Below are 13,318 nucleotides of genomic sequence, written 5' to 3'. Positions count from 1 at the left end.
TTCCTAAGTGAAACGCGCCTCACAATCAGGCAAGAGGGATGCAATTTCTGCCAGTATGTGAAGGAACGCCATTCATTTCAAACGTTCTTTTCGAAGGGGGAAGCCAACGGCATTTTTTCGTGTCTGTTCTGTCGCAGGCCAGATTTGACAATCCAGCAAAATGGATGACGCAGTCTCTGACAACGGACGGGCGCCTGTCTGTACACTTGGCGACGGGAGTAAGCTTCTGAGCGCTCCGTCTCGCGTATCGTCTTCAACTTGTGCCTCTTGCAAAGCAGATTTCCATGTTTCCTCATCTCCATCCCGGCGACGTCTTCCACTGGGAGGTTTCCGAGGGCCGTACGCGATGTGGCAGAACGGCCATGCGCAACGAGAGGATCGTACGTTGGCGGCGAGCTGGACAACCATGGGCTCCGACTCTGCCGAGATGTTGCAGGAGTTGGCCCTCGATGCTGTAGTTCGGTCGCATGCTCCTCTCTCTCCCATACACCCGCCTTCCGAAGATGATCGTTTTCTCCCTTCGTCGCCTCCCTTCGCTCCGCTTACCGAAGGATCGTGTCGTTTCTCCGTTCGTCCCTGCCGAGATACCTGTGAGTCGGGATCGTTTACAGAGCTGCCTTTGGCAGGTGTGCGGCGTTCTGGTCGTCGCAAGAGTGGAGACGCGTCCAGGTTGCCAGTCGCGTCTTCTGAGGTGTCTTTGCCTCGCGGCATCCACCGGCTCTTTGCAGTCTGTTCTCGCCACGGGTCTTCGCCGCCGTCGCTTTCGCCGGCGCCGTCCGGTGCAGAAGACGAGGCGGAGCAGGTGGAGAAAGAGGCCTTTGAATCATCAGAAGCAAAGGAGTCTCCCTTTCCAGAGCCGTCGCCTGCCCCAGAGGCGGTCGTCGCCGCATCGCAGGCGACGCCTTCTGAAGAGGTCCGAGACGAGGTGGAGGAGGCGCCGGTGTCGTCGCCCGGATCTTCGTGTCCGCAGAACAGGCCAGGATCGCCCCCTCTCGAAGAGGAGGAAGTTGGCAGCCACTCGCGTTCTCTTTCTCCGTCCTCGTACAACGCGAAACTCGAGCGGTGTCCTAAAGTGGTGGGCGTCCGGTTTGACAAGACGCAGTGCCGGTGGCTGGCTGGGATCAGCATCAACGGCCGCACTATGAATAAGTACTTTCCAGTGTACAAATACGGTTTCGATGGAGCCCGGAGAATGGCCGTGAACCACCGTCTGGCGTGCCTGAGGAACCAAGGGAAAGCGGCAGCGGCAGCGGCGGCGGCAGCGGCTGCGTCCGGCGAGGCCGGGGAAGGCGAGAGCCGACCGAGGAGACACCTGGTCGGAGATCGGTCGCCTTCGAGCATCAATCGCGAACGCTCAAACAGTTCGGGGAGCGTCCTTTGTGGCGGCTCCGTGGGCGGCCTGGGCAGCGGCGACGGTCGGTGGGGGTCTGACAAACTCGCCGGCTCCGAAGGTGTTGCGGGTGGCCCGGGGGCGTGGAACGGGCGCACGCGGGGCGTGTGGAGGAGGCGGCCTCTGGAAGATGAAGACTTTGAGGCGTCGCACGCGGCGGAAGAGGAAGACGAAGGCAGCGAGGACTTCGATGGGCGCTCTTTCGGTCACTTCCCGGGCTCGTATGGCCGCAGCCGCGGGGGGAGGGGGGGCCGCCTGCCTGGTTGGCCGATGGGCCGAGGCGGGATCCGAAAGGCGCGAGACAACGACGGGCGGCGAGGCAGCCGAGGGGAGGAGGAAGACGAGGACGAAGGCTTCGATGAGGAAGAAAAAGATGTGCAGGTCAGGAAGGGTGGCACGCTCCTTCGAGCGAATCCGGACCCGGGAGATAGAGACGACCCAGAAGACGATGACGAGTACGACGAGGACGACACCGCACGAGGCGACCAAGAAGACGACGGCTATTCGACGAGAGCGACAAGAGGGTGTTGGGGGACGCGACGGGGAAGTCGCCTTCGCGGTAAATCTCCGATCGCTTCGTCCCGCGGCGGCCGAGCAGGAGGCACCAGCATCTATCACACCCGGGGGAGCACCCTTCGAGCTGGGGCGGGGGACGAGCGAAACTGGGATGAGGAAGAGGAGAGAGGCCGCGTGAACCGGCCTGGGAACGGTGAGGAGGATGACGACGGGGAGAAGAAAGACGAGGACGACGGGATGGCTCTGGGCGCCTCGCCCCGCAGCGGCGGCCGGGGCAGCTGGGGCGGCTACGGCCGGGGGGGGCGAAGTCGAGGCGGAGGGCGAGGACGGGGAAGAGGAGCGATGAAGGAGCGGATGAAAGAGGATGAGCATGGCGAAGACCAAGAGAAAGACGGTGGGTATTACGGGATCAAGGGACCGAGCGGCGCAGGGCGTGGATGGCCGAGAAGAGGGCTGGCGTGCCGACGGGGAGGAGACAGAGACAGAGAAGACGATGGCCTCGATGAAGAAGAAGAGCTTACTGGTGGTAGCACAGAGGAAAATGCCGCGTTCGCCGATAGACTCCAGCCTTGGCCTCGAGGTAAGCGACACAAGCACGTATAAGCTCGTCAGTTTCGATGAGCTATCTCCGCTCCCCCAAGATGCGCAATTGTGGGGGCAGTTTTCTTCCTTGCTCGTCACAGGAAGCAAAAGAAATTTGCGTTTGTTTCCTCCCTTGGGGGAAAAAGGTGCCGACTGGTGCTGAAACACTTTAGTCTCACCGGCTGCGGTTCGCCGGCGTCCCTGTGTTTTTCGTGCGGTTCAGGTCTGTGGTGGTCTCGAGGCAACAATCGCTGGTTTGCAGCTTATTCCCGCGACGGCGTAAAGCGCTACAAAACCTACACCCCGAATAAGCACGGGGGCATGATGCGTTCCTACCGTCTTGCCTGCGCGTTTTTGACGGAGGCGCGGCTGCAAGAGGCGCAGGAGGCGGAACGGCGAGAATCCCAAGGCGAGCTTAAGTCGTACTCGTACCGAAACGTCTCCCATCTGGAACGGTACTACAACAGGGGACGAGGGGGGTACACACGCGTCAGCTACTACCGTCCGGGGGGGCGAGGAAGAGGTGGACGAGGAGGGAAAGCTGGACGGTGGGAAGAACGAGACGGCGAGCCGGACGGAGAGGAGTTCAAGGAAGAAGACGAGGTGCGGCAGGAAGAAGGGCGAGGCCTTCGCAGAGAGTCCGGAGCCGGGTTGGCGACGCTCAGCGGCGAGGAGAGAGAAGCGGACGAGGAGGGGCGCGTGAGGAAACGGAAGCTGGAGCAAGGCGACGCGGGAGAGGGCGATCTGTACCGGGTTAAGGAAGCCATTGGAGACCGACAAGAGAGACACGACCTAGAACCGAATGAGAAGAAGAGCAGAATAGAAGAGGGTGAAACGCCTGAAGATGTGGACGAGGCCGCCCTGAAGAAGGACGAGCAAGACGGAGAGAAGCTCGCAAAGAGCGAAAGCCGAGATTCCGACGCTCCAAACCAGGAGACCGACTCTGCAGAGACTCCCACGTCGTGGAACTCGGGCTTCAATCTCCGTCGCCGCCCCGCCTCGTCGCCGACAGACAATAAAATGTTCACGAGGGGAATGCTGTCGGCGGCTCATTCGGCTTCAGACCGTCTGTCGTCCTCTCGGGGACCCAGTGGCGCCTACCTTCGGCACGCCTCCTCCCCGGGGTCATCCCACAGTGGGAACGGGTCGGCCGCATCGACGCTTCTGCGCAGCAGACGTCCCTGGGCCTCTTCGGGCGCAGTTGCAGCGGGGACAGGAGACAGCTGGGCACGCGAGGCGGCGAAACTCCCTCTCTATGCCGGGATGCAGTACGACGCTGTCTCCAAGTGTTTCCGTGTGAAGCTTCAGAGCCACCGCAGGGCGTTTTCAGTGGTTCGCCGCGGTGTGCGTGAGGCGCATCTCCTCGCCGTCGAAGCTTTGAAGAATGACGGGTCGTTGCAAGAGGAAGACGAAGAGGACTTCCGGGCGTTTTACAGCGGTCGGAGTCGCAGAAACGGGGCCTCCGGGGACGGGGCGAGCCGCCCGGGCGTTCCAGGAGACGCGGAGAGACGGCGACTGAGGTCCTCGGGACGGGGTCAAGACGAAGCGGAGGACGGGTACCGCGACAGGAGGCCTGGACTCCGAGGAAGAGATCGAGAAGAAGATGGTTACCCCAGTGCGGGAGGTCGAGAAGGGCTCTTCCGTGATTCGCCCGCAGCTTACGGATCGGCTGCGTCTTTTGGCGGGAGTTCTCACGGCATGATCACGCGCGGCGCGACGTACTGCGCAGGCACACGGGCGTCGCCTTCCGTGGGACTGGGGACGGGCGCGAGTCGTTTCGAGCGAGGCGACGCACTTTCCTCGCGGTTCGGAGCTTCCAGCCGTTCGGTGCCTGACCCATTCGGGGCTTTCTCGAACGGTCTAGGTCGCCGAGACGGGAAGCAGGTTTCGCAGAAAGCTGCTGGCGGCAGTTTCTTTTCGTGTGCGTTTTTGGACGAGGGCGACGACGACGACGACGCGTTCGCCCCGCTGGGAGGACTGTCCCTGACGAAGAACGCGATTTTGATCTGTCTCACGGACCTCAGGGATGCTTGTCTAGCGCTCTGTTTCTCGACGGTGGCCGAGCAAGAGGAGAGGCGGCGGATGGTCCAGCAACACATTTTCCACGTCCAAGACGCGTGCCGCAGAGAAATGGTTCTGCCGTACCTCCACCTGTTTGAGTGCCTCCTGCTGCTCAACCAGCTCCCGCACGAGGTCGAGGTCGCAGCGCAGCGGATTCTCTTCAGCGCCCTCGACATGCATGCGCGGGCTGCCGTCCACACGTACTTCCCGAACTATTTCCGCGGAGCACGCGCGAATCACGGCGACGCGCGATTGGGGAGAGACGAAGAAAGACACGGCAGAGTGGGAGGCCGAGGCGCAAGTCTCGCCGGCGGGTCAAGCGACGCGAGAACGCTCGCTGAGGAACTCATGCTGGGAAACGACGACGGCTTTCCTGGTTGAGGCAAGCGGGGATTCAATACCGGAGCGGCTGCGTGAGACTGTCCAACTGCCCTCGCTGAGGCTGGTCTCCGTTTCCGAGACAGACCCGACGACGGGCGTGGGGTGGAAACGGCGACGCTGACTCTTACGGGGGGGGGGGGGGGGGGAAGGGAGCGACGGGGATAACGGAGCAAGGACACGCAAGAGACGATCTCTGTGAGGGTGCCGGTGCGCGTTTCTCGGGGGGAATGGATGAACGTTTCCAGGAAAACAGAGAAAATGCGGACGGAGAGGAGAGGAACCGATGCCGACAGGGAACCAGGGTAAGGGACGGGGGGTGGGGGGGGGAGGGTGGCCCAGAGTGGTAGGAGGCGGCGTCGCTCCATTTTGAATTCGAGGGGTTCGCCAGAGGCATGCTTTCAATGCTTCCCCTCAGAGAGAAGGGGACAGGTGGAAAAAAAACGGCAGGGAGATAGAAGACAGAAGATTCGAGGCTCCCATACCGTTTCCCGATACTCGAGTGTAAGGCAGGTTTAGAGGTCCTTTTGACAGGCGCATAAAGTCGAGTCCAAGTCGACACGACTGCGGAGTGAAGAGATGGTCCCACCGCGGACTTGTTTTCCAGATGTCTTTTTTTACTTTATGGAGACATGGAGACTGTGCGTTTTGTGCCAGAAAGTTTGATGCGGCGCCTCTTGTGCGGGCGAGGGCCTTGTGTCGCGCGCGATTTGCGACCCAAAATCGCGGAAGCCTAGACGTTTCAGCGCTGACGGAGAATAAAAAACAGGGGGAGACCATCTTCGACAATCTTCAACGCGCAGGCCTTTGTCGCTTCTCCCCGTGCTGGGATAGCAGTCGAGCTGTCTCGGCGCGCGGGAGGCAAGAGACGCGCAGGAGGCTGCAGCTTCTCCGCCTCGCTCTCGCAGGCGCAGCCTTCCTGTGAACCTCCGGCGCCGGACAGAGGAAAAGGGGGGATTGTCCGCATATCTGCAACGCGTGTCTCACATGTTTCCCACACTTGTGCATGGCAACCCACGCAAGCGTGTTCATCGAGCGCATGCATAACGTCAGTCACAGCTGGAAGCGTGGGAATCGCGGTTCACTGTGTGTGCTTTTGTGCGTGCTACCCAAAATCGGGGCGCTTTCACGTGGCCATCGTGGTCTCGCATGCGCCAGCGAATCGAAAGCAGCTCTGCAGATGGCGCGCCGGCGGGTCCCTCCTCTGCCTGGCCTTGAGCAAGGGGGGATCCCGTTCTTTTTCACACACAGACCCTCTGCAGTAGAGGCAGGAGTCGCGTTGCAAAAGTTGAAGCGCTCTCTCGGGTTTGGCACCACGGGCCACACGAGGGCATCTCGCGTTTTGGCACAGTCTCTCTTTTCCTTGTCAGCTTTTCGGATCTGTGCAAGAACGCCTTGTCGTCGGACGAGGGCGCTTTTCAAGAGGGAAACGGGAACCCTCCGTCAAAAAAAATCGCGTTTTTTCCTTCGTGCGATCTTCTCCAGGGACGAACACACCAGGCCCGGGCTCTCCCTCCCCCTCCCGCGGCTTCCAGGCCGACAGCCAGCACCATTCCTGGGTTTTCCCCTTCGTCCCTGTCGCTCTGACGCTTCCGCGGGTTTCTTGCGCGGCGTTTCCCTGTCTCTTTGTGCGCATTTGATTTTTTGACTCCTTTTCGCGCAAAGAGGCGAGCCCGGAGACGTGGCAGACGGCTTCCCGTTCTTCAGAATTTTGAGTGGCTTTCCTGCGGCTCCAGGGACACCATCAGTGGCCTGTGTGTCTGAAACACGAGGCGACGCAGCGCATTTTCCAGCACCACCCCCCTTCCTTCTTCCTGATTGGTTCTGTCCTCTCGGGCTTGTGGCGATCCGCCGATGAATCCCCACGCCTTGGTGTGGTCTCGGGGGGTCGCGCCTGGTGTGCCGCGAAGAAAGTGTTTTTGCGGAAAGGAGTTTAGAAACAGGCACGGCGGAAGTCTCCATCGAGGGGCATGTTGAGTTTTCACTCGCAGCGACCGTTTACGAGATACAGTCTTAGAGGGAAAATGGCTCACGAGGGCCTCTGAGGTGGGTGCGGAGATCTCCGAGAGAAGCGAGGTTTTCAGAGGCCAAAGACGCATTCAGATGCGTGATTTTCCTCTCGTGTAATCGGGGCGGGGCAGAACGCCGTTGACGCGGCGACCAGGGACAACTTGACTCTTTTTGTAGTCGTGCCGTTTTGCTTTCGCCGTAATTATGCAGGCAAGCAGGCACAGTGGGACCACGAGTTGAGAGATCTAATGCAATCGCATCAAACGTGGAACATTGAGAGAAACTGAGGCTGTGTGTATCGCCCTGAGTTTTCCACGTCTTTGTATTTCCTTTTTGGGGTTTTGAGGGCGTCGCTCTCCGTAGGGAGCGCACATTCTGGTGCACAGCAGTCGAGCTTTCTCACGTGTTAAAACACCATTCCATGGGCTCTGTTCTCGGGTTTTTCCAATAAGCGGCCTCGCTTTTTGGCGTCGCCAAGATTGAACACCAGTTAACGTTTCCCACTGTCTGATGTCTCGCCGAACCAGGGAACGCGGTTCGAAGCCAGGAGTCGAAACCTAGCTGCTCGCCAGCTCGGCAGGCTTCAAAACCAGGCATTCTTTTTGTGGTCAACACACACGAACGGGGGGCCATGATCCAAAATCAGGAAGTGGGGAAAATGTCGCTTTAAATAGAATCTAACAATGACGCTCATGTCTAGCTGCTCCCAATCCGCCGGTTTGCCGCGTCACAGGTGTTACCAAAGAGGCGATAAAAGAGCGCTCTAGCGTAGATGTGGCCTTGCCCCGGGGACGGGGCCTCTTCTGGACTTTGTGTGCAGCGATCTCGGGTCAACGCGCTGACCGATTTTTCCTTTCTTCTCCCGTCTCTGCTAGGCACTGTCTCTTCTCTGCTAGGCACTCTCTCTTCTCTGCCTTTCTCAGGGAATTTGAGGTTTCTAGTGCTCATTTGCCCGGGTCATCTCTGCCGAACTTTGACTGTTCCGCCACGTGCGGGTTTCCTATCGCTGCCAAGCCCCTGGCGTCTGGAGGCGCTGCCGCGAGAACTGGCACCTTACACAGGGGCAGCGTAGAGGGGGACGGTGGAGACCGTTTCCCCTCTCGAAAACGGCGAACCGGAAAAAGAATGATCGTCGGCTGGTTTAGCGGCAGAAGAAAAGAACAAAGGCGCTGTCTCGCAACCGAGACTACGCGACCCTGAAATGAAATGTCCCCCACCTGTGACACCGTGACAAACAAACTTGTTTTCTGCGGAAGATGGGGACACGTGAACAGACGGCTGAACAGCCGCAAAAACGCGCGCCTCCATACCGGGGCGCACAGCCGCACGGGCGTCAGGTCTTTCATGTCTTCTTCCTCGGATATTTCCCCGCTGCTTCCTGAGGTGCGGCCTTTCTTCCCGAACTTGTCTTTCCTGCGCCCCCCTGTCCCTCGCGTTTCTTTATTTCTGCTGCGCGACCTTGCCAGTGTTTGCGCTCTTCTCTCCCCTTGCTCGGTCTCCCGTTCCGTCTCGCTTCCTCTCTCTAGAAGGCGAAAGCGACGCAACGAGCACACCAGAGAGGCCTCCGGACTGACGCGGAAAAACAACAGCGCTGAGCGGCAGCAGAGAAAGACCAGCAAAACCCGGAGACGGGAAAAACACGCACTTCAGGAGCTTGCCACACATGGAGGGACACCCGTGCTTGAAAACAAGGACAAATACGAGGGAGGAGGACGCCTGATCAAAAACGAACAGCTGGATTGAAAGAAACGTGAAACACATTCGGATAGAAAATGAAAGAGGAGGATCGCTCTATCCGCGACTCGTCCAGACTGACCCTCTACTTTCCACTGCGCTGTCGCTGGCTCTTGCCGTCTCTTCGTGCTCGCTTCCTGGAATCTTCTCCTTCTTCCAGAATGGAAAGAGAAAGAAGGAAGTTGTGCCGAAGACAGTCACGAGCACCTGGAGAAAAAACGACCTCAAAGAATTAGTATACAGCCGGGGAAACGAGACAGAAAACCAACGAGAATGCGCAAGTCCAAGACATCTCAAAGAATCCCTCCCATAGATCCACAGCTTTATTGACGCAACGTCCACCTTCGTGTTCTCCTCTCTTTCACTCTACCTTCCTTCTGCCGGCCTGTTCCACGGACGTTGCTTCTTTCTTCGTCATTTTGATGATCACTGGCAACCGTCAACGGTTTCGTGTCCTCCGTCTTCCTCTCTCTCCTCTGCACGTGTTTCTACCCAGCCGCCGGGGCGCGCGAGTCAGACCCATTTCCTCTTGTCCTGGACTTGTCGGCCATTGCCACTCTCTGTTGACCGCCGGCGAAACGCCTACTACCTCCTGATCCTTATCTCTTCCGCCGCGTTCTCCCTCCCTGGCGTGTATGGACAGCAGCAGCGGAGATACCCGCATAGATTGTTCGATTTCTCTGTACACATCTCGAGCAGGCGCTTTCGACAGCGCACGCACCAGTCAGCAGGGGTTTCTCCGCACGCGAACGGCTCCGCACATGCGGTTTCTCTCCTGTGCGATCGGAGACAGGCGCATGCCCGCGCCATGAACACGGCAAGCATGCGTCTTCTCGATAAAGGTGCCTCACACGACTCAAAGTCCGGCATCGAACTCTCCACGGGTGCACGGGCCCTCTGGAGGCCGGAAAAGAATAGTGGCTCTACGCGTCCATCAAGGCACGCATCGATGCGGGTTTGCATATAAACGGTCGGATATAAAATAATAGGTATGGAAGTCTGTATACAGTGGTGCCTTTTGCGTGTTTGAGGTCCTCGCCATGCCGCGAGTTTGTGCCGCCGTGCGCTTCCTTCGCGTGCGTTTCCCGCGCTAATGGAGCACCGCGTGGAAGTGGGATTTCTGGGGCTCGAAGAAGTCGCGGCCCAATCGGTCGTCTCCGAGAGGGGAGACGGCGGGGGCGCAGGCGACGAGGTCCATCGCGCCGCCGACGTTGGCCGCTGCGGCAACCGCCGAGAGGTCGAGACCCAGCGACTGCGCGACTCCGACAACGACGGGTGCGCGACCAGGGGACAGGCGCGCGGGCTGCGCGTGCGCCCCGAGGGGCGTCGTCCCATTGGCAGTTTGTGGGGTCGGCCGAAGCAGAGGGAGGGACGAGACCAGGAGCGCTGGCGAGGCACACAGTTGGCCGCCGTAGCACTGCCGGGGGCCGTGGGGCTGCACGGCGCCTGCCGCCTGTTTCCCCACGTAGCGCATGCCCGTGTGGTCTGTGCGCTCGTTCCGGAGGCAAGCCAGCTTCTCCTCCTCGAGATCCACTAGACAGTTTCCCTCCTTCTTCGCGCCAGGCAACGCCGGCGCGCCCCGAAGCACGTCGTCGGCGAACCCCAGAAAGAGACGCCCCGCGTCCGGGCCCCGCCCCGGGCACCGGCCTCCGGCTTGTCCGCCTCCGGCCCGCGGGGCCAGCGAGACGGGGACATTCTGTCCCCTGCGCGGAGACACCACCGGCGCGTACGAGTGGTGCAGCACCAGGTGAGGGGATTGCTGCGGAAGCAGGGTGTGGACCGGAGGCGCGACGCCTGCGTGATGCGCGAGAGCGGGCGGAGACAGCGCGGCGGGCATGACCGCCGGGCGACAAATGCAACAGCAGCAGGCAGACAGAAGCGGTGCCCAGTCGAATGCGAACTTCCGCGATCGACGCTCCGCCAGCGCGTCTGTCAACAGACGACGGAGGTATCTAGAAGGCACACGCAGACAGCGAAGCGGACGAAGGGACAGAGATGGAAAGAAGATCACGCAGCGGCGACCGGGCTCTTGCAGCACTCTGTATCGCCTGCCGACCGTCTACCGACACTGACACACAGACCTACGCGCGCCGGCGTCAAAAACGAGAGATGGGTGTTTGGTATTCCTCGGCGACGTCCCCACGCAGATATACATTTACCTATATATATACATATGTATGTATACAGCATCTATCTATATACAGCGAGAGAGAAACGGTATATGTGTGGGCGTACAGAGAGATGCGTTTTGACAAGGACACACGGGAAATTTTGGCAGGGGGGTCAGCCAGCCTCCCACATCTTAACTTTGCTCCTGCGGGGGGACCTTTCTCACCTGCAGTTGGGGGCGTCAGTGAACTGGAGCGCCCGACAGTACGAGAGAAATTCTGAGAAACAAGAGGGGAGGCCTTCGCAGAGAGCGTTGATATCCACATTCATCTTTGTGTGCGTAATTTTGCTGTACTTGTCGCGCTTCGAAGTCGCTTTCAAGCCTTGCCACGGCAAAGAGCCTCGAAGGAAATAAATGAGCACGTAGCCCAAGCCTTCGAGATCGTCTCGACGTGCTTGTTCAATGCCTAACGGAAACCGATCACGGATCCACAGACGCACGCCAAGTTCACAGGATATATATATATATATATATATATATATATGCTAGTGCTTGTGGTGTGAGGCTCACAAGTGCTCACTGAAGATAGCCGCGCCTTCCGAAGTACAAAAGTTCTGCCGACTCGACTGGCGGGTGTACACACGGCTCCGTACGTGCCGACAGGAACGCAGGCAGAGAGCAGCAGGAACCCCTTCCTTCCCCTCAGGAACCTATCCTCCTTGCATCCCTTGGATATGCACATGCATGAAAAAAGTATATATGCATATGTGCACAGATGTATGCATGTATGTATGCGTACCCAGATGAGTTGCAAGTGAAGCATAGCGGGCGGTTCCAGTGAGGTTTTTTCCTTCTTTGTAGACGATGTGTCTCCCGGTGTGGTCACGGAACTTCTTGGCGAGTCCAAAGTCGATGAGGTAAACGACATTTGCATTGTCTCCGCGCCCCACCAGGAAGTTGTCGGGCTTGATGTCGCGATGAATGCAGTGGTGTTTGTGGATGTACTCGATTCGGTCCAACTGCGAGCAAACAGAGAGGCGCACACCAACGCCATGCCTACACTGAGTAGGGCAGTTGCTATCTTGGGATTCTTCAAACAGAGTATTTATAGCTCTCTGGTTACAGACTTACCAACAAACTGTGTAAGTTTGAGTAAATGCAAAGGAACATTATGTAAGATATTCTCGGAACCATTTACAATTTTATCTCTACATTTTGTGCACCCCCGGCGTCTATCCGCTCCATTTCGCCAGCAGATACAGCCCATCCGCCCCGGTGATCGTGCACAGAAGATTGCGCAGATGGGACCCGACATGTGTCTACAGTCGCATGGGCACCTGCGCGCATTTCGCCGTCGTTCCACAAAGGATCCGTCGGTGACGAAGAAGTGGTTTGAGTCCAGCACAGAAGAAGCGCGAGGAATCGGAAACGGAGTCGAGAGTGAAAAATGCGCCCATCTGCCCTACCATCTGAATGCCGAGATGAAGCACCGTCTCCACAGAAAAGCTCCTCTTGCAGAGATTGAAGAGATCTTCCAGAGAGTGGCCAAGTCGATCAATCACCATCACGTGCCACTCGCCCTCGTCGCCGTAGTGGTAGCACACCGGAACGCCCACTGAGAAGAAAGGGACACGGAACCCCCGGAAGAACTGAGATCAAAGGACAGTCGAAAACGCGACGTTTCTTCGACACCTGTTTCCCTCCCACACCCTTTTCTCTCATCTATACAGCGTACTTTGTCGCCCCTCTCCTGTCGCCTGTCCGTCCTGTCTCCTGATTCTGTCTCCCTTTCGTCAGTTGACGCCTTCCCCATTTTAAGTCTCTCGGTCGCTTCACTCTTTCTGCGTTGCTACGTTTCGCACTGACCACCTGTGACGCCTCAAACCCCATCGACGCCGAACCCCGCAGCCTATTTGTCACCGCCGTCCACGCAGGCGGCGCTGAGCTCTCTCTGCTTCTCTTCTCTCGTCCTCCCTGTGCCTCTGAAAGTTCCCCTCGTCAACCTCGCGTGCCTATGCAGCGGCTTCCTAGCCGTCGCCCTACCTCCCCCTTGGAGCAGGCGGATGATCTTCGCCTCGTAGATGAGTTGCGGGTGCTTTGTGCTCGCCAGTTCGAGCTTAATCGCCACTTCACGGCCATCGCGTATGTCCACGCCGTCGTATAGACACCCGAATGACCCACTGCCAATCTTTCGGCCGACTCTGTACACCTTGTTCACAACCGCCGGGGGACACGGCGTGTGCGCGTTCGCTCCGTTCCCCCCGTGGCCATGGTGGTTCCCTGTTCGTGCGACTCCTGGTCCACCGCCTCCTCCCATCTTCTTCTCGTCTCCACGTAGATCGACGAAGAGGATACGCGACGCCGAAAGAAAGAGAAATGGCTTCGCTCCTCGCAGAGAGCGGAAACGGATGGCGACTGCCGCGCAGGCCCGACCGCCGGGCGTTTGCGGCGGAGCCGCCGAGAAAGAAACCGCAAAAGAAAACGATAAAACGAGAAAGGCGAAGCGTGCGATAAGGGTAGCGCTGACCGTCGCCGCC

At 58.9% G+C, this 13,318-nt stretch overlaps 2 protein-coding genes across 2 annotated transcripts; one reads left to right on the top strand and one right to left on the bottom strand.

Moving 5' to 3' along the window:
* Window positions 1–346: 346 nt before the first annotated feature.
* NCLIV_063940 (uncharacterized protein) lies at window positions 347–4,930 on the top strand (the record flags this gene model as incomplete). The annotated part of the gene is made up of 2 exons (XM_003885945.1): window positions 347–2,486; window positions 2,712–4,930. 2 exons carry the CDS (start codon window positions 347–349, stop codon window positions 4,928–4,930), a joined length of 4,359 nt encoding a protein of 1,452 aa, XP_003885994.1.
* Window positions 4,931–9,761: 4,831 nt separating this feature from the next.
* On the bottom strand, window positions 9,762–13,098 carry NCLIV_063930 (putative Casein kinase one (CK1); the record flags this gene model as incomplete). The annotated part of the gene is made up of 5 exons (XM_003885944.1): window positions 9,762–10,623; window positions 11,007–11,247; window positions 11,581–11,800; window positions 12,248–12,396; window positions 12,825–13,098. The coding sequence occupies 5 exons, from the start codon at window positions 13,096–13,098 to the stop codon at window positions 9,762–9,764; spliced, it is 1,746 nt and encodes a 581-aa protein (XP_003885993.1).
* Window positions 13,099–13,318: the final 220 nt, after the last annotated feature.

Source organism: Neospora caninum, chromosome XII (assembly GCF_000208865.1).
Source record: "Neospora caninum Liverpool complete genome, chromosome XII".
Taxonomy (NCBI): Eukaryota; Apicomplexa; class Conoidasida; order Eucoccidiorida; family Sarcocystidae; genus Neospora; species Neospora caninum.
Note: the sequence above shows the minus strand (reverse complement) of the source record. Positions and strands in the feature narration are given on the sequence as shown.